The sequence below is a fragment of the Leptonotus elevatus genome, chromosome 1 (genome assembly GCF_054856555.1).
Source record: "Leptonotus elevatus isolate MCC_2025b chromosome 1, RoL_Lele_1.0, whole genome shotgun sequence".
Lineage (NCBI taxonomy): Eukaryota > Metazoa > Chordata > Actinopteri > Syngnathiformes > Syngnathidae > Leptonotus > Leptonotus elevatus.
The window spans coordinates 20,688,617-20,715,765 of record NC_141239.1 but is presented as its reverse complement, the minus strand read 5'-3'; the positions used below and the strand labels follow the sequence as shown (position 1 = coordinate 20,715,765).

The following is a 27,149-nucleotide window of genomic DNA, read 5'->3' as shown; positions in this document are numbered from 1 at the left end:
GATTTTGCATAATCAGTGTACATTATTGTTGGCAAAATATGCCAGCATTAATATGGCAATTCATTCCTAGCCCTAGAAGTCCAAACACTGTGTAGAATGGAGAATAGCATAGTGTTACGATTGGCTTTCCCCTTTTTAGTTCAATTGGTATTGCTACCAAGTTAGTGTATTGTGAGTTACTTAGCCGTGGCACAGTGAGCAAGTGGTAGTTGGGATGGCCATCTGGCATTCCGGGGAGATGACTGGTGGGCCAGCAAATTTTGTGGCTGATGCAGTGGTATCTATTATTTTCTTCCATTCTATCCCAAGAGACCGGCCCACAATTTAGAGGGTGTATGAGCCCATTAATGCCAGTTCCAATATAGATACAATATAAATTCTTGTAGCCAATGTAATTATATCCATTATTTTCACACTATAGCAAGCAAACATCATGGTTGAGAAGTCTTTGTTTATCATTTAATCTACAGTCATGGTTACATGAAATAAAATGTACACATATCCAGAAACTTGCTCAACACATTCATAATACAAGCAGGAACAAATCCAATAAAAAACAAACAACAACAACATTGTTTAGAATTGTGATTTGTGTGCGATGTTCAGAAATTATTTGTTTTATTTGGTGCACAGATGCACGCGTGCATACATCGGGCTTGCCAGTCTAAGTCAAAATTCCAGGGCTGATTTATTTATTTATTTATTTTTGGTGCCAGTCTAGCCCTTCATTTCCAACCAACAAAATCTACCAAGTGTGTTCTGACCATTTTGATTAAAGTGTCGTTGATTGTAAGATGGTAAAAATGCTTTTACCATAATGCGATCGTGATACATGTGAACCTCTAGCTCTGGCTAAAAATTGATTAGTGGTCAAGATGTTCGATTCCAAATTAAGGTCTTTTATTTTCCTTTCCCAGCAGCCCAAAATTTGAAATTGTTGTTAAAGTGTATGAAAATAAGTGATGAATCAACAATGTTGTTGTTGTTTTTGTTGTAACATGCTAGCGATAGTAGATAGGGAACTAGCTAACTTGGTTTAAAAATAACCCGAGATTCTTCACCTCAAATTCACAAATTATAAATGCACATAGCAACCAATATAAGCCGAAAGTACAGAAGACGCAAGAATGTCCGTGTTTTGAGAGCCAAGCCATCCTACCTTAGAGCATACATTGCCATGTCGTCCGGTCCGGGCAGTATCGGCAAATATTTGTAATCCAATCGATTCCACTAACCAAACTTTTCATCGTGTACCGCTGCAAAGAAATGTTGAGTTAAATCTTCCGCATACATGTTGCTCACACAAGTAACGTTAGAGGAAGCTGGGGGTGACATTCATCAATAACAAAAGACATTCGGTGTAAACACAATAGAAGCAAAGTTGACATCGGTGGATAGTTGACCCAACATGAGGGGCGGACTTGCGATCCCGTGACGTCAGTGAATAATATGTACATGTGCCATGTGACTGGCTGGCAACTAGACCAGGATGTACTCAAGACCTCTTGTCTAAAGTCGCAAAAACCTGGTGAGTTAAAAGCGGTACAGAAAATGAATTGATGGATGGATGAAATTACTTTTCCATTCTTTGAATAAACTATTAAATTCAATAAGTAAGCCTTTTTCAGTAACATTGCTACCGGCATGAATCTTAGATTTTCACATCAATAAATAATGAATGATATAATTTTGAGCTAATGATTACCACCACTCAATATAGAAATGACATATGATTGAACATAGAAGTATGGTACCCCAACTGTTTTTATTGTTACAATACATTAAGGTCAGCTTATACAAAAAAAAGAGGCTATTTTGCAGCAATATATATGCAAAGTAAGGAACCTGTGGCATGTTTGTACAAACATGTTGCTGGTATACCATTCGAGAATCATCACACATAGCCAAGGTGGTGTCCAGATTGAGCGACTTGGCTTGTGAGCACAGACACACAAGCAAAGCAGCCATTCAGCAGTGGGATGGATCCTGACTACTAAAGAGGAGGCGGAGGGAGAGAGAGGTACAGTCTCCGGGAGAGAGAGCGATAAAAGGGGGGAGTGCTGTCGGTGGCGGCGGCGAGGAAGCGAATATAAATCTGTATGTTCGCAGGAGGAAAGCTGGAGGTCTCCAGAGCGGCTTTAGCGACTATGCCGGCCAGGGCTGGTCGTAAACCATCAAGCGGTGGTCTTGCCGTTAACTAAAGGATTTGTGCAAGTAAGGAAGTGGATCCCGCGTGGAAGCTGCAAACACCGGTTGTCAAGCACAGTGGCGGGCTGTTCGGAGGTCTTTGACCCCCTCCCACCCTCGTTGTCGTTTCTGGACGAAACAAGAAGAAGCCTGAAGACAGAACCTGAGTGACAAGAGAAGGTGGCGGTGAGGGACTTGTGAGCCCTTTCTCTCATTATTACCTCCATTCACAAAATCATTGCATTCCATCATCACAGCAATGTAGAGGCATTCCCCATTGGAGGAGGAAGGGTCCCATTGACTGCTGAGGCTTAGCACCTCTCCAACAGCCAGCCCTTTTCATTGCAGTCCCCCCACCCCGCTCATCTCCTGCCTCTTTCTTTACATTCGCAATTTCCCCTGTTCTTCGCTTTCTGTTCATCTGCACTCTATTCGCACCACAAAGGGAGCAGGAGGCATTGCTTTTGGGTTGAAGTGGGTGTTTCTGGAGCTGTCATTGTGTTTGGTTCCGTGACAAAAGGCAGCTGAGCAGAGAGTGAGAGACACAGTTTTGTATATGATAAAATCAGCAAGGAACAGCTGGCAATCAATGGAAGGCGAATTACGGTGAAAAGAAAGAGTTCCAGAAACTGACAGACATACTCATGTGGCTGTTTCTTGAGATCATTGAGGGCTATAAAGCGCTGGTGTGACTGACACTGCCGCGTGGATTGTGCCACTGCTGTTGCTAAGCAAAGTCTTTTAGCTGAAGTTGGTTTGCGCGTCACTCTGCAGCCATGAAAGGAAGCTCAGAGGAAAGCATTGAAAGCGCCAGGCCGTCCAACCTGCAAGCCTTTGCCAACATATCCACGCTACATGGCATGAGTCACATATTCTCTTACGGGCACATGACATTCCGCCGGTTCCTCTGGACTCTCTCCTTCCTGGGTTCACTCTGCCTACTGCTGCTGGTGTGCATGGATCGAGTGTCCTACTACCTGGAGTACCCTCACGTCACCAAACTGGACGAGGTGGCGGCCACCAACCTCACCTTTCCTGCCATTACCTTCTGTAACCTCAATGAGTTCCGCTTTTCCAAAATCACCCGGAATGACCTCTATCACGTGGGAGAGCTTCTGGCCCTCCTCAATAATAACTACCAAATAGCTAACCCGCATTTGGCTGAGCCGGAGGTTCTGGCCGCTCTGAAGGACAAAGCCAACTTCCAGAACTTTAAGCCCAAACTGTTCAACATGACTGATTTCTATAACCGCACAGGTCATGACATCGGCGATATGCTGCTGCAGTGCACCTTTCGCGGGGAGGATTGCTACTCGGTTAACTTCAGCACGGTGAGTGACACTTCATACATGATCTTATCTTTATTTCCCAGATGTATCTTCTGTTCTATGGCTTCTGGCTCACACAATGCACTTTCTTTGTAGGGAAATGCCACCATGTTACCCCCCCCCCCCCCCCCCCAAACTGCACTTTGGTATTGCCTTAGGTGCTGCAGTCATTGCAAGTATTTTAGTTGAATGAAAACTTTCCCTTCACTGTACTTGAATCAATCGGTTTGATCTTGAATGTATTTATTTGCACACAGTTTTATGTATATGTAGGCAAATTTGACTTCTGATTTTATCACTTTAATTAGCTGCCAACCAAGACTAATAACTGCTTGTTGATGAGGTTGGTCCCTCTGCTCTTGTCTTTGTTAATACGCTTTGTTGATTAGAATCAAAGCTGCTCTTAAGGATGTCTTGTTCAAGAACCCAGAGAGACATCATCTTATTTGTGGTTTATGTTAAAACCTATCCATCCATTTTCTGTAGCGCTGATCCTCTCATAAGTGTCGCTGGTGATCTGGAGCCAATCCCAGCTCACTTTGGACGAGAGGCCAGGTTAACCCTGGACTTGTTTGGCCAATCACAGATTTAGGTTAAAATCAATAACTTGTGTAAGGACTTAAGATATTCAGACGAGGCAGCTGGTTCGAAGGTGCCAGTCAGCAGTTCTTGACTGGATAGTGACGCATTAAGTTTAATTTACAAAACATTTCAATTAAATTATAGAGCCACTTGTTTTTACTCAAATATTCTACCTAAAGGCATTTTACTTTGAAGCTCTTCTGAAGTGTGACCAACATGGCCGTCATCTGTTTTTTTAATTTAAGCTGTGTTCATGGTGCTCATCCATCATGGTGACATCTTGCAAAAGGACATTACTGTTGTTCTGAGATAGAATTCAAATTGCAGAAGTGACAAAGGGTGAATACTATCATTATGCTTGTATGGTTCAGGAATATCACTAATGGTCGCCATTTCACAACCCTCTCCAATGGATTACAAAACTGTACACATGCTGCGGCTATAGGAACTTCTGTTTGTTTAGATTAGGGATCACCAACTCGGGGGCCCCTATGCTGCATGTTTTAGATGTTTCCCTCCTCCAACACACCTAATTCAAATGATCAGGATCGTTATCAGCTTGTGCAGAGCTTGCTGACGAGCTGATTATTTTCATTTTCTATAGCGCTAGTCCATATTAGGGTCACGGGTGAGCTGGAGCCTAGCCCAGATGACTCTAGACGAGAGGCTGGTACACCCTGGACTAGTTGCCAGTCAATTGTCCAAACCGCATCATTATCATTCATGGCAGTATACCAATATTATAGAGGGTTACTACAGAAGAATTCCAATTATTCAAATGTCCCCACAGACCAAACAAGAAAAGATTTACAATGCAAACGACTGGTGGGAGTGATGAGCTTTGACCTTGAATAAATGAAGGAAGAATTCCATTAAGTCTGGATGATGATGCTGTTTGGATGCCAAGCCTCCGGACTGTTGAGCTTTGTAAAAGGGTGAATGCTGACACGCGCCTCTAATGCCAGTAAATATTTTTGATCCTTGATTACATTTTTTTTTACAGGGCAACTCATAAAAAAGCCTATCACAAACATTTTTGATCTCACACACACAGCACTTTTTCACGTATCTCCAAAGTGTGATTACTTTTGGAATGGACACGTATACAAACAAACAAGCACAGCTTTATCTTATTTTGCAGTCAAACGTGAGACGGTGTTTGTCATGTTTGGTTTCTGTTTTTGGTTGTGTGTCTCCTTTGGTCTTGTTGAGTGTAATCCTGCCCTTCCTCGTGTCAACCAATCCGTGCCCTCAGCCACTTGTGTCTTGCCCCAGGTGTGTCTTGTTGTGTCGTTAGTGTGTGTGTATATAGTCTCCTGTCTCCCCTCTGTCTGGGTGGCTGTCACCACTGGTGTTTTCTTGTTACTTTGATTTTTGGTCTTTTCAGATCTTTGTTGGATTTGTTCACCCAGTACCCCTGGTAGTGTTTTTCTTAAATAAATCGTGTTCAGTTTAACATGCATCCCTGCCGTGGTTCTCCTGCCTCCCTGCATTTGGGTGCTCCACTCCGTACCGTGACAGTGTTAAAATCTGCTGTTGTAACCTGTCAAAAACCTTTTCGTTGATACTGTAGGAATTTGGTTGGGTTAATGGTTAGGGTTTTCCATGTTTTTATTTGGCATGTTTGTCCCTATCAAGTGAGTTTTTATGTAAAAAAAAAAAAAAAATGTATGGATGAAATCTTCTTGATCTGTTGAATTTTAGGATTTGTAAGGGTATTTTTAAAGGTAGTACTTGGGCTTTTGATGAATGTGCCACCAGCAGGTTTCTGGCTGCCATGGCAGCAAACCATGTGGTCAGCCGGATGGGTACGGTTGAGGTATGACCACTCTCTTGACACAGACTGGATGCCCCTTGGAACGAGTGCCCATTGTGTTGAAGTCCTGGGATTGAGCGTCTCTCACAAACTGGAAGGTTGTCGATTCAATCTCTAGTCCTGCCCCACTGTCGAACTATCCTTGAAGTAATTGAACCTGTGCATTATCAGATTGTTTACTTCCCCTCAAACTACTATTATATGAACAGATGAATGAGGTGACATTGTAACTATACTTTGAAAAGCCTGAAGGTTGATAAATGAGGACCATTTACTACACTTGTCGGTGAAGTATTCCAGCAGTTTGTATAAGGTGCAGGCGCTCGTGTGGGGTATTCGCCTCACTCAAGGCTGAGGAGGTGTGCCGTTGCTGTGGGTTATGTGCGCTATTTGGGTGTCATCAGTGAGTCTTCATGAGTCGACATCTGAAGGATGAAAAGTGCATTTCCATTAAATTGGAAGCCTCAGTCAAACATAATCTGTTTCATAAGGCTGGTTCACCTTCAAGTTTTTTTTTTTTTAAAGAAATCTTTTTTCAATACTATATTATGTAAAGTGAAGTCATTTGTTCCAGGGTCAAACTGTCATCATCATAACCGTAATGGCATTGTGGGCAGTTTAAAAGCATACCTTAATCTTTAGCAATGTTACATTTCTGCTTGGATAGGAAGTTGTCATCATTCTGTCTCACACTTTTGGCAAAACACACTTGTGTTAATCCTCATAGGTCAGTGAGAGCCAATCTTACGGGATTTGTTGAAGTCTCCCAAGAGGTGTTGATGGTTTTCTATTTTTCAGAACATGTTGGTTGAACTCAAACTTGTAATACTTTTGGGTCATTCTAACTGTACGGACACTATACAACTCTCTCACTACAGTCCCTTGCTAAGAAATGTGCTTAATCAAAGCTTTTTATGGACTAATTGTCACAAAACGGGGTGCGTTGGAGAGGGTGGACCCAAATGCGGGAAGACAGACTGGAGGAGACAAGAATTGTGAACAAAGTAAGAAGCCTTATTAAAACTTGTGGGGGCCGGTGAGAGGACGAAGACTGGAGAAGACGTGACTGGACTGGGCGTGAGGACGAAGACTGGCTGCCATGACTGGACTGAGCGAGAGGGGGCTGGCTTGACTGGAGCTGGGAGGAGCGTGGAGAACTTTGCAGGAGCGTGGAGAACTTTGCAAGAGCGTGGAGAACTTTGCAAGAGCGTGGATAACTTTGCAAGAGCGTGGAGAACTACAAGGTGACGTGAGCTACAGGACAGTGACAAGGATGACGAGACGACGAGGGGGGGGCAGACTGAGACAAAGGGAAACTAAATGGTGATGTGGAGGACTGGACGGGAATTAAGACCGCTAAACTAAGACGAGGGTGACTAGACTGAAACAAAGATGTCTTACATAAACTCGGGCTTGGCTTGATCGAAAAACCACACGCATGGATTCCAGACAAACTGCGACAATGACACCCGACATAGACAATGGTCCCACACCGACTGGACAAACACAACAGACTAACAGACCTGGATAGGAATGGGAAGAGGGCACCGATTGGTCAAACACACTGGGAAGGGAACAGGCACACAGGTGGACGTAATCAGACATAACGAGACAGGGGAAACGCTCAGAAACACAAGACAAACACCAATCACAGAAAGACACAACAAACACACCAAAATAAACAAAACTCTAACTCATTCAAAATCGAAACGTAACACAAATCCCCCAAAGCCTGCATGTGTAGCCTTTGGTTAGGGATGGGAGACTGCAGTGAGTAATCCATGTAGTTTCCTTTCATACATGTGTGGCTTTTACACTCTCTTCTCAGTCTGACACCACACAAGATCATGTGAAGTCTCCCCAGACTACATTTCTGTCAGCTCCTCTTTGAGCGTGTTTGTGTAAACTCCGGCTTTATCATCACATTTGGCCTGGTCTTGAAGTTGTTTTTCATCTTATCGTCTACATGACAGCAGGTGCCAGGAGGCACAACTCTGGCTGTAATGAAGCAGGCTGACCAAATGTGACATACGGCACCGATTTGACTTTATGAGATTATTTATTTCTTTATTTTCCACTCCGAGCTGTGTTAGAAACCATGTAGAACAGAGGCCCCGAGCAAATAAAAATAGTGGTCAGCTATGGTTGTTATTGAAAGCATGTTGTAATAATGAGTTGGCAGAGTAAACAGTTTGGCATATTATGTTAACTTTGGGACTACTTCTCTTCTTTATTGTATGAAAACCCTGCAATATATGTGTCAGCCTCACGTCTCAAGAGATGACTTGGTTTAGTAACACCTTCACATTGTGCCATCAGCATCTATGTTATTGTCCTGGGATCTATTATAGGAATATTGTTTGGCTTGTAGCATGTGTGTGTTTACTACAGATGTTGTCATTGATGATGTATACAGTACACTCCGTAACACTGGTTGAAAAAAAACAAAAACACCCAAAAACATTTAAAGTCATATAATCACAAAGTCACCATCACTAAACCTTAATCAACTGTAAAGGCATTGCTTTAAATTGCGGTAGCCTCTGTTTGGTAAAATTACATTGTGATACCCATGTTGTGTTGACGGTATGCGGCAAGTCCAAGTGCCAGTTAGTTATGTATTTTATATGTATCCGATGCAATTTGTAGTGATAGCACCCGTTTCAATCATCACTCTTAATAATTAGAATAACAATTATTATTGTTTTGCTGCCTAGGCGGGTGTACACATGCACATTCAAGGTAATTATTTAAGCAATTATCCCTGCCATAATTTTAGTAATTACTTTTATCCAGAGTGCGCACATTATTATTGTGATAAACCACGGCTGAATTCACAACTACTGTCTCCAAAAACAAATACTAGTCGTGAAAAGTCCATCATGGTTTTATGGCTAATCTTTGTTTGTTTGTTTTAAATATGGATACTTTAAAATATATTTTATTTACACATTGTGTTTTGCATTGTTATTATACACTATTATTTACAGTAGAGATTTGTATTCCATTATTTGCTTTGATTAACATCTATCCATTTCTGAACCGTTTATTCCTCGCAAGGGTCGCGGGGGTGCTGGAGCCTATCCCAGCTGACTTCGGGCAGTAGTCGGCGTACACCCTGAACTGGTTGCCAGCCAATCGCAGGGCACACAAAGACGAACAACCATCCACACGCACAAGCACACTTCGGGACAATTCAGAGCACTCAATTAACCTGCCATGCCTGTCTTTGGAATGTGGGAGGAGTCTGATTAACATTTTGTGGTCAAACTTTATTTCCAAAATCAGTCAAAGAATTCTGAGATTGAATTACATATATCCATCCATCCATCCATCCATTTTCTGTACCGCTTGTCCTCACAAGGGTCGCGCGACCCTTGTGAGGACAAGCGGTACAGAATTACATATAGCCTACCGTAAAATTCATGAGGAATTCCGGAGTAAAAATATAACTTTTTTGCCTTAAAATTGAAGGCAGAACTCCTTCGATAAAATACTTCATTGCAAAAGGTTAATGTAGTTAATGGTTTCAACACATCAACTGAATATGTTGTTTGTAATAAAAAAAAAACAACAATAACTGTTTTTGTTGATGTCGCTCTGCATAAAGACGTGCCTTGAACCTTTATTTGCTTGACTGCCTTTTTCATTAAAGTACAACAACCCAATGAGCGCGCAAATGAAAATGTCTCTTGGTAAATAGATTCAGATATGTTCCGAATACTTATTAATTCTGATATAGTTTGTCCCTAAGCTTGAAAACAAGCGAGTTATTTTACATTTGAATCCATTTGATTAAGCACCACTGATATTTGGGACTTTGACTGCAGCATCAGTGGTTAACTTATCCACATCAATAGTCTGTGGTGCTTTGTCCATTATTTGTCTTGATTTTATTAATATTTAACGCTCATAATGTGGAGTCTTACCGCAATGAGTTCTCTGTGGAGTATTAACATCTTGTATCATGTCCTGTGTTTGATGACGAGCCGCATGTTGTGTGCATCCATGTGTACAATGCTGTGAAAAAGTATTAGCCCTCTTCTCAAATTATATATATTTTTTGCCTTGGAACTGCCATGGATGTCATTTTTGGCCAATGTCTTCCTCTTTGCTTGAGTAACGAAGACGGACATTAACTGAGGTGAGGGAGGGCAGCAGTTCTTTAGACATTGTCCTGGTTTCCTTAGTGACCTCCTGGATGAGTTATCGCTGTGCTCTTGGGGTAATTTCCATAGGCTGGCCACTTCTGGGAAGCTTCGCCACTATTCTATGCTTTTTCAGATTGTGGATAATGGCTCTCACCCTAGTTCTCTGACGATGACTTTGTAACCTTTTCCAGATTGATACATCAAGAATCCATTACTTTTATTTCTCATCTGTTCTTGAATTTATTTGGATCATGGTATTTTGTCTTTTTATTTTATTTGATTTTTTAGATCTTTTGCATGGTTTATTTTTGTCAGACAGGTTCTATTTAAGCAATTTCTTGACTAAACGGGATCTAAAAAAAGTGATTAGCCACGATAAATTAATGATTTAACATTCACAGTACCACGTAGCTTTGGATAGTTTTTTTTCTTCAATAAACCAAGTCAACAATTTATCTTTACTTGGGCTTGTTTTGTGCTTTTTGTGCAATCTCATTATTTCGCATCGGCCAGGGATCGACAGGGGCCCAAGTCATAACTAACATAAGTAACAGTACATTTCTATTTTGAAAAAAAAAAAGACTTCTGGGTTCTAAATGTAAAACAGTCAACGTCTTCTTGTGCTGCGTGACCATGTATTCTCCCGCCACTGTCACAAAGTAGTTTAATGTGCACCTTAAAATGTTCTACATCAGTTCCGTCAAATGCTGAAAACACCTTGTGTTCAGTGTTAGTTATGGAAATGTGATAAACATATAGGCTCTAACAAGTATCTAATCTGCTCCAAGGTTAGACTGATGATGTCATAAAGCTTGTATCAAATTTACAGAGAAGGTATTCTCGAAAAGTTTGGTTTGTTGTTGGACAGCCAAACCTTTTTAATGGTCTACAGCTTGTTTGGTCCGCACATAAATCAGATTACTCTGGTCGCACCAGACCAAACAATCGAGGTTGACTGCAACAGACTAAAGGATGAGTGCACACTATACCTTCTTCAAGGTGTTTGTTTGTATTGGCTGAGGTCCCAATCTGAGTTCCATGTTGCCAGTTTTGTCCGCTGCTATGACAGATGTTGCATGCAGCAGGCTGCACACAACGGCGTAGATTATAAGCACAGTGATAACACCTCATTACGGATCATTAAGTTTCAACATGAATTTGTGCTGTTTTGTTTTTACATGAATGTAGAAAATACCTACCGAGTTAATGGTCTTTTAAACATCTGATTTCATAGCATGTGGCCAGAATTATGTACTGTACCCTGCCATGAAAGGCTAATTTTTATGTCTTGAGTTGCACAACATACTGCATTCGCGGGCATCCACCTGTGCAATGAGGCGATCCCCTGCAGGCAGCAGGCACACCCGAAAGCCTTGAATTAAGAGAACGGTATTGCTCGACTTGTCTGTGGTGCATCGATTTGATGCACAGTGCATAAAATTAAACAAATCTCTCATCCTGTCTATTGGGTCTCACCTGCCTTACCCGCACGGATCTTTTTTCAATTACATCCGTACACGACAAGCAGGTTTAAACCAGCGGCCGTTTACAAATATTGACTTTCAAAGGACGAGGTAAAGTAACGTATTGTTCTCCATTTTAAATACTCATTGGACCACGCTTAATTGTGTTATTTGGTCCAGCTAGGGTCCTATTTCACACCAGTTAAACAGCAGACTATTTAAATCAGTTTTATTGCATTGAAATCTCAAAATTTTTTGTTCCATTTCTTTTCTTTCTTTCTTTTTTTTTAACCAGTAAACTAAGATATACAGTATTTGTTGTTTTGGCTATATTGAACTAATGCTTTTACTTTTTCTCCCTATGAGATGCAATCAGTGCTGCCTGCGGTGATAACATTCCTTATCTTTAATTTGATTATTATTATTATTATTTTTACTATTTGAAGTGTCAATAGATTGAAGATATGTTGAATCTGGGAACATTTCAGTGTGAGCACAAAACAATTGCCCACGGTCCCTCGTTACCATGGCACTTTTGTATGATCGGATGCTGTTGACGCAAATTGGAATTGCTGTACACGCAGCACAATTCCCAGACGCGTTCAAGCAACTTTTGTGGCACCACAGCGCTCTTTATGTGTTGCTTGTGGTACTTTAGATTGTCCATCTTTGTTCTTTATGGACCTTTAGTGCGAGCAGCTGCTTTCATCAGATCATCAGCCCGCAACACTTTCGTCATCAAAAGAATCTCATTCGACCGCTGACCCATACATAGATGTGAAGGGCAGGGACCATGAAAAGGAGCGTTGCTGTGCTGCGGCGAAAGTCCTCTTGCCGCGCCGGGAAGGCACCTCGAATTAGCCGTACCGCCGTGACATCAGACAAGCATCTCCCATTGGAGAGGAGCTGGTGGAGTGATTTAGTGTTATATTGGCAGGCTTATTTACAAGAAACTGCATGATTAAATGATCCCGCCAAGCTATTCGTTTTTTTTTCTGCTGCTCATGTCCTCATCCTCTGTCTTGAAATGAGCAAAGTCCGGGCATTCTTTTGCAACAATGAAAGATACATATTGTCAAGTTGCAGATCTACCCAACAGCAAAATATCCGTTTTTTTCCCTGTTAGGTTGTTACGGCAGCACTTCCAAATATGGGCACGCTGGCAAGTTCGTGTTGCCGCATGACTCTTTCACTCTGAGTAAGTGCAGTGTGAAAAAGGGATACGGATGGGTTTAAAAAATAAGAAGTTTGTCCTATGTAACAAACTGTACATAACTAGAATAGCTTGTGGTGATAGATGCTTGCTATACACTGACATTTTGTCACTGTTTGCGGCATTTTCCATACTATTCCCCATAAATTGTAATACTGCATACCAATAATATTAACAGCACAGACTAATGTTCTAGTGAGTTAATCTTTATTCGAACTCGATTTTATTTAAGTGTCCGACAGCAGCAACACATTTAGCTTTTCTTGTCTTGCTGTGTTATAAAGAGAGAGAGACGCTGTTTTTTTGCGATGCTCCCACCTGGGACTTGTTACTGTTCTGCTACTGGAGGATATAAACTAAAGGTTTCACTGGGGACTTACATATGTTTACAAATGTGACGTCTTCATCATTACTCCTGTTTGTTGGCCTTTTGCAAAGTGGGAGCACTTGTGCATTCACAGTTGGCAGGGTAGTGTTGAAATACCCAATATTATTTTGATATTATTAAAAGTATGATTAGAAACTGCGGAGCTACTTGTGGTTTGTAAATGGGATTTATGATTTAAGTACTCTAATGCCAAAACACTACATTTGTTTTCAATGTGTTTTTAAAGCTGATGGATGGAACTACCATATATGCAGCAGCATGGTGGTTAGGCGGGAAGCTTGTCTGCCTCACAGTTCTGAAGTTCGGTGTTTCAATATCAGCTCTGACTTTTCTGTGTGGAGTTACCATATGCATACTTGTGTGTGTTTTGTGGGCTCATCAAAGATTCTAAATTGTTGAAACGTGTGAATGTGAGCGATAATTAACTCATTCACTGCCATCGACGACTATAAACGTCAAAAATTCATTTGAACTATTTCTATTAGTTTAACATGTTTTCCCCACTTTTGTTAACAAGAGTATGAAAACCTAGATTTTTTTTATTGTACATTTAGAACAGATATGAAATTTGTGATTAATCGCGAGTTCAGTCATGCGATTAATTACGATTAAAAACTTTAATCGCCTGATGCTCCAAATTTTTAATCTTTTCTTTTCTTTTTTTAATTCATTCACTGCCATTGACGTCAAAAAATCATTTTAACTAGTTCTATTAGTTAATTTCCACCCCCCACACTTTTGTTTACAAGAGTATGAAAATCTTGAATTTTTTATTGTACATTTAGAACCGATATAGAACTTGTAATTAATCGTGAGTTAACGAGTGAAGTCATACGATTAATTACAATTCAAAAATTGAATCGCCTCTTGCCCCAAATTTTTAATAATCTTTTTTAAAAATGAATTTATGGCAGTGAATTTGGACATCCAAACCTTTGTCGGCGCCAAGTTCGACTTCATACCCTTGTCGTGGCATTACAGAACTGCAAGACCCAGGTGTCTTCTTGCCTCTGTTATGATTTGATAACTTTGAATGTGAAAAATCGACACCGCATTCGCTGTCAACGCCGTTTAACAGAGAAACAACAAGTAACAAATGTGGGGAAAATGCTGGCTTTCGGGCCTACAAAATAGGGCTAGAACTCCGTACCGTTGGCCTTGAGGGGTCAGTGGAGAGGATTTTGTCAGAACTGCAAACTGCACCGATAGCGAAACACACAATGACGTTTGTTATCTGTAATTGCACTGACATTACCTGCAGAGTGTTGTTGGGATACTTTCGAGAAGGAGCCGTGACTCATCTACTTTGCATTTTGTCCAACGTCTACTTATCTCACCCGTGTGTGTGTGTGTGTGTCTGTGGGTGTGTGTGTGTGTGTGTGTGTGTGTGCGCGCGCGCGTGCGCGTATGTGCATGTTTTCGACAGCAAAGTTTATAGCTTCATATCTGTGAAGTTTAACTATTACGCTGCTTACTTAACATTCACACGATTTCCCTTACATACCACTGCTTACAGTATATTGGTTTCTAACAGCAAAGTGTCAAGGACAAAAAAACAAACAAACACTACATATTATACGTAAAATGGCTCTTGAGCGAAACATGCCTTAAAAGCAGCCATATTTCTACCTAGGCTACTGGCGAGCATCTCAGACTGTGATGACACGAAAACACTTACTAATACTGGAGAAAATTACTTGCCCACATGCAGTCTTGCTGCTATTTCACATTCTCCTTTTCATAACTCTCTCATTATTGAGAATGGTCCTTCTCGCTCCAAAAAACAAACAAACAAACTACACATTCAAAGTTGGATGCTGCTGAAATGAGGTGTAGTGAGGTGCTCCGTGATGTAATGATGTGATTTTTTTTGACTGAGGTTATAAATATTACACAATAAACTATTTTCCGCAACAGTGTAAGAATACGTGGTCCCGTGGCGCAAGGGGGCACACTCAGATACTAACATACTTACTGTTTTTCATGTTTTTGTTTTATATTTCTGGTCAAGAAGTGTTTTAAGAAGTCTAACTATTACTTAATTACTGAGTTAGCATAGGTTAGTGACAGTGTTTCCAAAGTTACCTGGAAAAACGAATCTGATTACTTTAAAACTACCACTTGGTGACTTTACTGTCAAGTAACTATGATAGATTACAAGTTACTTTGTTGATCCATTAAAGGATCTTTGTGCAGTTTTTCCACTTCTTTTTTTTTTTACTCGCAACTGCCACCTCTGGTCCAAAGCGTAACTGCACCATCTGAGTCAGGCTCGCTCATGGTGCACATGCGAGTACGTGTACGATTTTAAAGCGACAGCCACAGTTGACAAACGAAGACAGGACTTCAAATGAGGTAAGAAAAACTCCGCCCCTCCCCAAAGAAACTGTGGAGTGTGAGGGTCCGCACACTCTACTATGAAAGGAAGATAAAAGCTGATCGGTTCAGTCAGAGTAAAACAGTCAGGGCTCTTTGTACTCATTTGGGCAATGGTGGAGCAAGCATGATGTATAAAAAGCTTGAATATTACCTTTTTAAACGGCACAATGCACCTTTAACACACTATGAGTCCTACTTAGGGACATCAATTGTAGTACTCACTAAGCTAACATAGCTTCAAAATTTGCATAGCATGCTAGCTTAGCACATAACAGATAATGTGTGTTTGGTTTAGTGGGCCTTCCGGTCATTTCCGTTTCTGCATTAAAGTGCCTCAACTTTTCTTGGGCGACTCATCCTTGCCACAATAGTAACACAGTGACGAGGATAAGCAACTTTAATGATCGGTTTGGATATCGTACCACTAGATCACTCGTTACTGAAAATCAGTGACGTGCGGTCAGGATAGGCAAGGCAGGCACTGCCTGCCCCAGGCTGAAATGAAAGTTGAGACCGTTTGGCTTTTTCTATTTATTTTAATTATTATTTTCATTTCAGAAAGCCTACACTACCTATAGGTTTAAAAGTGACAACATGTGGTGATTTTCATACCTCATTTAAAAATTACTCATTACTTCGTCTGGCCTGCAGGCAAAGATGCTGCAAAAAATTATCCTCCTGAAGGCACACCATTAGTGTGCTTTTCCCAGCCTTGTCCGCGTAATGATGTGTGTTCGCTCATGCATAGTCGCAGTAGAAAAGTCCTTTACGTAAATAGGCAGATCGCTACGCAGCCTTTTTACGTCGCTGTATTATTCCTATGCAAACATACGTTCGCACAGTGCATTCGTGAATTCAAAACACACTTAGTGCACAACAAAGTGGTAAGATGGCGCCACTCTGGAGAATATGAAACTATTTTCACGCCTTTCTTTTGAGGGAAAACGCCTTCTTTTGAAGGATGGGAGACCAACGCCTTAGCTGCCCGATCTTCAGCAAAGTAAGGGACAAAGAATTATTCACTTTTCACAAAGAATGGTGCAAAAGGAAAGACTGGCTTTGTGGATGTGCTTCGATTAACTGGCTGTTTCACTTAACATGGTGTTTGGCATTGCTATTGCTAGCTTGATTTTGTGAGGAATTAGGCTGCTTTACAGGGAGATATTCACTTTATTACATTCTTTCCGGGCGTCCGGGCGGGTTTGAAATTGTCCGTTTTTCGTTGTGTGGCAAACGGCTGGCAGACTGCGCACTGGCTGATGGTGGCCCAGAACTTTAGCTGAGTAGTAAGTGTTGAGCTGCCGCACCGGTGGCGATGGGTACAAACCCTGGTCAAAGTAAAAAAAAAAAAAAGATTGCGGAGCAAAAAATTTAAGAGTTCAAAAGACAGTCATGCTTTTTTGTTTTATTTTTTACCCATACAGAGGAGACATATGTTAAAATTGTTTGAATGTTTGGCATCTTGTATCTGAGCATCAAGTATCTCGAGGTCGGGCTGAGTGTCCTCTTTTTTTTTTTTTTGAAAATATGGTCACTCTAGGATACGTTGTACACTCTCCTGCCGACACAAATTTTTTATTGGTTTGTGCTTCTCAATTTTGCGACTGCCTGCCTACCCAAACTTAGAGCTCACTGCATGTCACTGCTGAAAATGTCATATTAGTCACACAATACTGGCATGACTGATTAGTGATGGACACATTCGAATTTTTGTACACATTAGTTTACGTTGCCCCCTCAGAAGGCAGGGACGTTATTTGCAGTCAAGGTTAAGGGCTTTTAATATGTATTTATGGTACAAAAAGGTTGCATTGAATGTGTGTTATCCACCTTCCTTTTCACTACATCAGCAGTCAAATGATTTATGTCCTCCACATAGCTCAGGGACTCTCTCTTTTGTCCCTATGCCTGCGTCATCTCCTCTTTGTTTATTCTCCATCCCTCAAATGTGCCAATAAAGTCTATTAGCAGAGTCACTGTGTGAGAGAGCCACAGGGGAGCATTTCTTTTTGAAGACACTTCAGACTGAGTGCTTATCGCCAGCCATTATCAAGAGGCTGCACATTTGGTGGCGGCACCGATTTCCCTTTTAATGGGTTTATTGTTGTTGTCATTTAACCCGGCAGGTAACGTCTTTGATTGCAATGAAATGTTCGTATTACACTGTTAAATTCGTTATTTATGAGTCGTGCGAAAAACATTGGTTTTGAAACGCTAAATCGCGGCAAGCTTCTTCTTCCGCCAAGTCACGTCCCCCTGCTTAGTCGCTCTGTGCATACACGTTAGCCTTGTGCGTGCTTTATTATCACTTGTGCTGCTCTTTCAAGGTTCCCACTAAGAGCTTGGCTCTTATTCCTCGGCAACGTCTTCATTTGCATGATCGAAGCTGGCCTGTATCAACCATGAAAACGAATTTATAGGAGGATCTGCAAGCGACTGATCAATGATTTATTGCCCTTGAGCTTTTCTTTTTGTAATATTTGTATTATTTGTAAATATTTGCATTGGGTTGTGTCATATGCAACTGAGAATTTTTTATTTTTTTATTTTTTTAATAATAGTCATTTCCTACAACAGAATTAAGTGTGGACATGTATCGCATGATTTACTAAGATTGCAATTTTGTTACTAATATCCCAAAGAACAGGCCCTAAATTTTGAGTTTACTCTGTCTAATTAGGCTGCAAAACTAAACAGTGAGACAAGCATTAATAGTTAAATATAATACAGTGTAAGGCGGAAATTCGTTGCAGGCGCAAGTTCATCCAATCACAAATGATGATGCGAAGTCTGAAAATGACTTGTTTTTAATAATAATTAAAAAAAAAAAATACACTCAAAATCTACATTATGTATGTTATTTCACTCCAAAGAAACACTGTCTTCTGGTAAGAGCTCGCTGGTGATAGTGTGAGCGAGCCATTAAAGTAATTATAAAATTGATATAAAAATGTACTGTTCGAAATTTGACACACCTTGTAACTTTGTTTGAAAAGGCGCAAAAAAAAAAAAGAAGTAATTGTTTGTGTTGTTACGACAGCACTGTAACACAATAAACGTCACCTTCCAAACGGAAGCACTCTCTGTTTGATTCTCTCACTTGCCTTCATTTTCTTATGAAAAGCTACTTTGCTGCAAGCAAAGGACAGGATGTTATCTGCTGAGTGCATTACTTCAGTTTGCTCAAATTTAAACGGCAAGCAGAGCTACTCCTACTGCAAGGTTTCAAGATGTACAATAGAATCTAAAATCAGCCCAGGCGGTTTTATTATTCTAATGAAGTCATTAGTGTCCTGGTAATAGTCCCCACTTGCAAGCTCTTGGTAAGTTATTTCTTGAATTCCACAGTATGTACAACTGCACAAACCGCAATGGCGTTATATTTTGCAGCCACAATTTTGGTGACATCGTAGATGTCAATGTGTACTTTTCATATTTTCTATTCCATCTGTCCATTTTCCCAACCGCTTATTCTCGAGTCCCCCTCTCTTTTATTCTCTGTGTGAATATTCAATTTGTTGAATGAGATAAGTGGAAGACTTCACAGGATTGTGATAAATCATTTTGGAATCTGCCCACATGAAGTATGAAAACAAGAGATATGATAATGTGCCAAATCTGGGATTCTCCACACATGGGAGGGATAAGTGGGATTCGCGCTGGGATACTACGAGTCTGCTGCGTTGAAATCCGAATCAGAAACTCTAATCAGGTTGTAGAATTGGGATCCCATTGTTCAAACCAGTGAAACTACCTTATAAATACATTTAGTAAATATATGTGAAGACCGTTATTATGTCGTGTTGCTGCACACGAAACACAAAAGTTCAGTTTTGCGTCTAGGAAATGCAAGTAAGCGCTGACATTCAAAGCCCTTTTGTTGATTTCATTGATTCCACAAACATGGCGTCAATGGTAGCTAATTCCCTGCTGTCTGGTCGTTTTTTTCTCTCTCCAGGGGTTGTACGACTTGTGAATACAAATTGAACGCGACATTTAAACCACCGTAACATTTGTTTAAATCAAACGGGCATTTCCCAAAGCGTGCCTCTTCCGTCTGCGGCATGATAAGAAGCATGAGAGCATGCTGTTTATTAGCGTTTGTAATCTGCCCTTCTGACTGCGCCGCACACTGGCTGCATACTTAGCGAGGGCAAGACCTCTGACAGCGGCACTGTTGCCCTGCCAACTGTTGCTGATGATTCATAACGTGCCTCATTTATATGTCTCTGGAGCCATCAAAAGAAATCGGAGTAAATATCACCCAAACCACAACATGTTAAGATGGCGTGATATCACTGGCTATAATATGTCTGCCTTCATACTACTCAGAAATGGCAAATGCCCAATTCAGATGGATCTAATGTCCCTTTTCCACAGCACTATCACTCAACTTGCCATAGTTTTACTTTGCCATTGATGCTTTGCCGCCGGCAAAACCAAGTACTGGTTCTTGTACTCAGCCTGCCTGGCTACCAAGAGCGCACAGTCACCATTTTGGTCGAACAGCAATCATCATCATTGCTTCAACAATGAAATTGTAAAATTGAGGCTGCATGGAGAGAAAATTCAAAAACAAGCACACATGCTAACTAAGGTTTACAGGGTCAGGCTTGGAAGCGATCCCCGATCAGGGAGTTAAAAAAACAAAAACAGAACGCTAACTGATTGCCGATCTACGACGGCCCCCGCCCTCTAAAAAAAAAAAAAAAATCATTCATGACCCTAATACGCCGTCGTACCGATCGATAAGAAGTTGGACCAATATATCTATTCAAACACATTATTTATTTACTATACAGTCAACCGCCACTATTCATTGATGGGGATTGCCAAAATTTGCATATAATCAATGGCCATTGAATTGCATTGGGAAAAAAATAACACTAACTCTCCAAAAATCTCCCAAAAATGCTGATAAATACACAGGAAATTGTTGTGACCCCCCCCCCCCCCAAAAAACACCCACAAAATAATAAAAAACACAAATTATTTAGAAAGATTGGAAAATAATTGAAAAAATAGATCTATCTTTTTATGCTATGAAACTTTGGATTTTTAACAATGACAGCACAGAACGTCCGAGGAGTGAACAACACCATATTTGCTGTATTGTTTCGCGGAGCCGATCAATGCCGTAATCAATTGATTGGCAAATTATGACACTACAGCCGATTACTGATTTTGCATAAAAATGCAGAATATCTGCCGAACCGATCCAGCCGATCAGATGTGTGTCAAGTCTAGTGCTAACATTCGCTTGCCTTCTGCTTTAGCTGGGGATGCTGCAGTATAATCTGCCACTATTTTTCCCCCCCATTGCCTTGTAAATATAACATTGGTGGGCTGTGAATCCCAACATGACCTCCTCTGGTAGCCTAATTATTCTCAGAAATAACAGGAAATTTGATCAAATGTATTTATTCCCAACAGTCTATTTTCTTCATTCCAGTAACTTTTTGTGGACAATGATTTTTTTTGTCCAATCAGATTTCATCTTCAATGTGCTGCCATGTCATTCTAATCAGCCCATGGTCTTTAGAATCGAAAATGCTGGCTGATGTAATTGTAATCGTTAGCTCTTTTTTAACTTACATTAATAAAGCTTAATTTTCCTTTCACGTGACTACAATGATAGTACTGTCACAATACAAATAGCTTGTACGTACAAAAATAAAAACACACGCTAATGTTAGCCCGTCTTGTTCCCATTCTTCATTATATGTCTCCACTTGGCTCCTCTCAATTAAAATTGATGTATTTACCCTGGCAGAGAAGTGAATAAAGGGAGGCACTCGTTATCTTTAATTGTTGTTGTTTGTTATGCATGACGTGTCCAAGGTGGCTTGGTTTTGGTAGTTTCCGGCATAGCGGGATGATTTATCATCTGGTTATAAAATGCTTGCCTTTGATTTTGTGCAAGCCGCGAATGAGTCAGTTTGAGTGTGCATCGTTCACAGCTGAACTGTGCACTCATGACACATTTCCTTCCTGTCTATAGCACAACATCATGTCGTTTCAAGTTTTATTTATAAAACATAATGATTTGCCAAATTGCCCTTTCAGAAATAAAGGTTGATAATTGACATATTTTGAAATTAAATGATTGGAACGGAATATTTGAAATATGAAGTGGCAGCTGGGGGGACACACATGCTTACTCCCAAATTCAGTTCTGCCAAGAGCTTTACAAGATGGAATGATGAGTCACACAGCCCAGACTGTGTACTGTGGATGGACAAATTAATCGCCCAAGCCAAACAAACAGCTATTTTGTGATGGCTATTGGCCACTTGGACTGGCTGACCCTGGAAGCGGCGCTTTCTGTTCGGGGAAGTCAGGGCACATCTTGATCCAAGTAGTTCACTACTTCATCAATGTCTTTGATTTAAAAAAACAAAACAAAAAAAACATTCCAAAGATTCCGACCAAAACTTCACACTTCCTAAACTTTCCGAAAGTGTTGTAATGTGTTAATAAGGACTCTATTTTCCTCCCAATGTGCTTAGACTGCAAACAAAAGTGCAATTTCACAGAAATCAATTGCCTGCTTAAGCCACTGTTCACCAAGCAACTCCTAATCAAAGCTCAGTCAAGGAATACTCACTCCCAGGGTAGTCATTGGATTTGCTTGAAATCATCATTGCCCAACTAACACAAGGAAGAATATGCTTGTGCTTTGATTGGCTGGCGATCAGTCCAGAGTGTAACTTCAGTTACACCTTCTTCGACCCACTTTTATCATTACAGGAATGTCCCACACAGAGATTTAAAAACTTCTTGTTTCAATATAAGCGGTATGGAAAAATGGATTCATGGACTTACATCTGAATCTCCAGTTTATAGTCTGACTCTCCCCGACAATGGTTGTATCAACATTGCTTTGATTGTCATGGCTTAGCTTCTTTTAGAGAGTGGTTTCAGCTAGTGTTATTTTTTTTTAATTTACTCTCAGTTTTAGTCCAGTTTCAATCATGCTTGTTAGTTAAAAAAAAAAATCATAGTTAGTCAACCTCATCTAGTTTTTATTTAGTCTATTTTTAGTCGACTAGAAATCTAGCATCTTAGTCTTTAATTTAGTCCAAGAAAACATAATTTTATTCGACTAGTTTTAGTCAACAAGAACTGTCAACGCTTTAGTCGAGTTTTAGTCAGGACAATCATTTTATCCCTGTACATATCTTTTTTTTTTGTCATTAGATTATGTTGAACATTTCAAATCTAAAACTATTTCACATAAAAAAAACAATTCTCATATTTTTGATGGAAAAACAACTTCACACACAATTACAGTATATCAACAAGTGGCTACTACGGCTCCATGCTAAGAGCTAGTATGTTAGCCAGAATTACATAGCGGTTCGATTAACATTATTGTTGGAACGTAAAAGCCGTTGGATTAATGTTACGTTACCACTATAAATTACTTATTTTTTTAATCTTTCACCATGAATCCACCTCCTGTCTGTCCCATGTGTTTGTGCATGTTGCACTCGCCAGCTGCTGATTTGAAAGAGCGTGTGTCACTGTGTGTCACATGACCGTGTCACTGTGACAATTTTCGTTAAATTTTTGTTCACGAACTAAAATGTCCATAGATTTTAGTCCAGTTTTTATTTAGTGAAGTACATTTTCGTCTCGTCTTCATTAGTCGACGAAAATAAATACTGATTTAGTCCCAGCTATTGTTTATTAATGAGGGTTTTAAAGTACCACTGATTGTCACAAATTCATTCTCCGCATTTGACCCATCCGTCAAAGGGAGCTTTGAGCAGCATAATTTCCTTCCTAATGACCTCAACCTCATGGTCGTGTATTATAAAGAACGAGTGAGTGGTCATCAAGATCATCAAGCTATCTGTAAAAAAAATCTTTCCTTAAGAGGTATTAAAAAGAAAAAGAAAAAAAGACATAGGGTCTTTTTCTGCTGGTTGATTGATTTTGCAACTAAGCTTGCCCATGCTTGACATCAGAAAGAATGAAGTTCACGAGGCACTGTCTCCTTGTATTTACTTCTACATTTATTTTACATTCGACACATTTCCATGTGTTCGATATGAAAGCACAAGCAGGCAGTCGTGCATCAATCAGACTGCTGGACGCTTCTTTAGCAAAGCTCCTGGTATTGCGGCGTGCTGCTGTTGAACATGAGTAATTACCTGGGCTTCTGCTGGCGGGATTAGCAGCAGAATTAAGATAGCGCGAAAGCTAAAAAGGGAGCAATTTGTCGTGATTACATTGGGAGTTGGAGCTTTTGTGGCACCTCACAGCACGGACACACGTAGATATGTTATGGCAATGACACGTGACGTTATGGTGTTTTGGCCCGAGTTGTCAATTTCACGTTATCATCCAATCAAAAGCACTTTAACCTGCCAATATTGGAGGACGCATGTTTGAATTTTTCTCCAGCCCTGTTTCGTTTAAACTGAGATCAAAGAGCCAACTGCACTACAGTGGCAAAAAAAAAGAAGAAAAATTCTTGCTGAATCCAAATACATTGCTTGTTCTTTTAATTCTAACAGACACCGTCATTGTGTGAGGCGACCAAAAAGTGACAGGCAGAGTGTAGTTGCTTCAGTTGTTAATTATTGAACAAAAGGATTAAGCTCCCTTTCTTGTTATACTGTAGTTGGTAGCACAGTGGCCGTAGTGCCGCAGTATTAGTCACTGTGATTCATTACATATTTTATGCAAGGTCAAATAATATGATAATACCTTTATTTACATAGCACCTTTAACCACGTTTACAAAGTGCTCTGACTGGACAGAAAAGCATACATGAAAAAAAATGACACACAATCACAAGCAAAAATATCCAAACAGACCTGGATGCCAACTGCCATAGCCTATTATGTAAAACGGATTGAGAAACCCAGGCAAAAAACTGATACAAGCAAACAATCAATTATTTATTAACAAAATAAAATAAGTAAAGAAACGGGGGGAAAAAACAAAAGGGGAAGAAGACGGCATCGCATAAAAGCAACTTTTATGCGATGCCGTTGCAAAGGGTTGCTTCCTTGACTGAAGCACTCTGTGTGTCTGTCCCTCTTTCGCTTGTCCTACAGATTTTAGTCAAGTCAAAGTAACTTCAATGATCAAACCTGCTATTTTTTTTATTATTATTAAAGAATGCACATTAATCAGAAAGCATCTGTGTGTAACTGTGTCTCTTTCATCTAACCTCCCTCCTTCCGCCTTCCTCTTTTTCTCCTCTCTAGTTGCCAAAAAGGAGAAAAAAGTTCACTTCAACTCTGCAAGCAGCCAATCATATTTGCTGTGCTTATACCTCCCCTCAAAAAAGAAAAGAAGACCTCATTACTAGTGACAGCCAGTATTAGCACTTATTGAAACCTTGACTTTTTAAAACCACGCTAAACTGTCAAACCGATAATCAGCCCATGCGTACTTACCATCATAAAAAGTTTATCAACTGCTCTGGCAGTGAACCATTTTTGACCAAATTATAAGAATGACCCGTACACATGTCTGCCCAACACAAACTAATTAGAAAACACCCTCTGCATATCTAAACTATATCAAAAGCAGAGACAATAACATTTAGTTTACTGTATTATTACAGGAGTTGTGTCCATCATCAATTAAAACTCATTCACTACCAGACATTTCCAGACCCTCCTTTAATGTACAACATGAACCTTTTTTGTTAATATATAACGTACCTGGGACCAGGGTTGGGAGGGTTCATTTTAAAATGTAATCCATTACAGTTACAAGTTACCTGCTAAAAAATGTAGTTAGTAATGTAATCCAAGTACCATAATATTAAAGTAATGTAACTGGATTACTTTGGGATTACTCCAATATTGATTATGCTCATGAAGACAAAATAAAAATAAATATCACCACAATATATATTCTATACAATGTGCCCCTGCTATTTGCGGGTGATAGGGACCCGGGCAGCCACAAATAGCAAAAATCCTTGTGTAATTAAAAAGCATGTAGGCTATTGATTGATTGATTGAGTGATTGAAGGCCATATGCTTTTTTCGAACTGTCACTGAAAGCAACCACATCTCACAGTTTGATAGATAGATAGTCATCCAATGAGGATGACGATGTGTGACATCAACTGCAAAATGAACTTTTATCCCAGTCACAAGTTTAGCCGTGTATATGTTGTGTGTGATGTTTAAATAGTGAATTGGTGGGAGGAAGATTTGTTTGGAAGGTGTAACTCACGTTATGGTTGTAGGCTAGCGGGCTAGCTAGCAACAAGCTACAGCGCGTAGCATGCCGCCGGACTCTCAGCTCAAACTTTCGCTCCGAGTAAGTTCCATTGAATACCGGTCGCCATTTCCTCCTCCCGTCCGTGAAGCTTTTTCAAACTGCCCGCGTGTGGAGGACACGACTAGTCAGTTTGTTCGTTCCCACCTCCCCGACATGTAGCAAAGGTCCCACTTGCGCGGGCGTGCATGCGCTCTCTCTCTCTCTCTCTCTCTCTCTCTCTCTCTCTCTCTCTCTGTCTCCCTCTTTTGCACTCTCTCTCATCGTAGAAATTGTAATCCCTCGAAGTAATCCCCATTTTTAATAAATGTACCTGTAATCTGATTACGTAACGGCGGTACATGTATTCCGTTACTCCCCAAGCCTGCCTGGGACTGAATGAGTAACAAAATAATTGCCAACAGCAGCGAGTGGAGTAATGCCTACAGATTATACTCCGTTAAATCGATGAGAGTAGAGTCAGTCCAAACTAACGTTTAATATAATATCAGGTCAATCGGTTGTCATAGTCGCAACCCCTCGGGCTTGTGGCAACAAAGACAGAGTGGATGAATACCACACTGCCGCCTTGTCCCCCGCAAAGTGTCTTTAATATTAAAAGCCTCGGCTGTCTGTCTTTTCAGTGACATTTTAATGCAACCGAAATAGATGAACCATGAGACGGAACGTGAGGGAGGGACTGAGAGCTGTGCTTGCACACAACAAACATGTTGTTCCACAGTGCACCATATTTTTGCAGACAATGCAGCCGACGTCAGAAGAAGACTTTCTTTGGATCCTTCGCTCATGGATGTTGTTGTATCTATTACGGGCTGTTTGAAATACATCAGGAAATTCGTGTCTCCGGTGGCAGCCAATTTTCTAGCCACTTGTACCTTGGTATCGTTCATACTCGCTTCCAGACAGCGGCGCCTGCTGCTTGCTTAGAAGAAACTGCTGAAAGGGCAAAGCTTTGTTGTCAGGCTTTAGGGTGTGGAGGGGGATTAATCAGCCACAACAATAGAAAAGTTTAGATGGCTGCTGAAAAGATAGGACTCCTCATAATAATCCAGATATGTATTTTCATTATTTTCCTCATGCATCACACCAGACTGACAGCTGTACGAGGCTTGTCTGGACACACTAGCGCTTCCATTAAGGTAATTTTGATAAATTGCTGTGGGATTATTTCACCTTGCCACCGCTGTGATTTGTGGGCCGAATGGAAATGGCTAACTCTGTTGTAATTTGCTCTCCAGCACCTTGGAAGTCTGATTGCCGTCCCTTCAAACATTTCCCCACATCTGTGCTTTCAGTCAACAAAATGATGCACATCAATCACCTTGAAGCGTTCAGCCAGGCCAGATAAAGACATTCATTTTGAAATGCTGAAAGCAACTTTGTCAACA

The 27,149-nt window shown here is 40.5% G+C and overlaps 1 protein-coding gene across 1 annotated transcript in view; it reads left to right on the top strand.

Moving 5' to 3' along the window:
• Window positions 1-2,022: 2,022 nt before the first annotated feature.
• Window positions 2,023-27,149, top strand: part of asic1c (acid-sensing (proton-gated) ion channel 1c) — a 103,680-nt gene continuing 78,553 nt past the window's right edge. Inside the window, exon 1 of the mRNA XM_086082750.1 lies at window positions 2,023-3,518. Within this exon, the coding sequence (XP_085938876.1) occupies window positions 2,964-3,518 (555 nt within the window). The 5' untranslated portion in view covers window positions 2,023-2,963. The remainder of the gene's footprint in view (window positions 3,519-27,149) is intronic.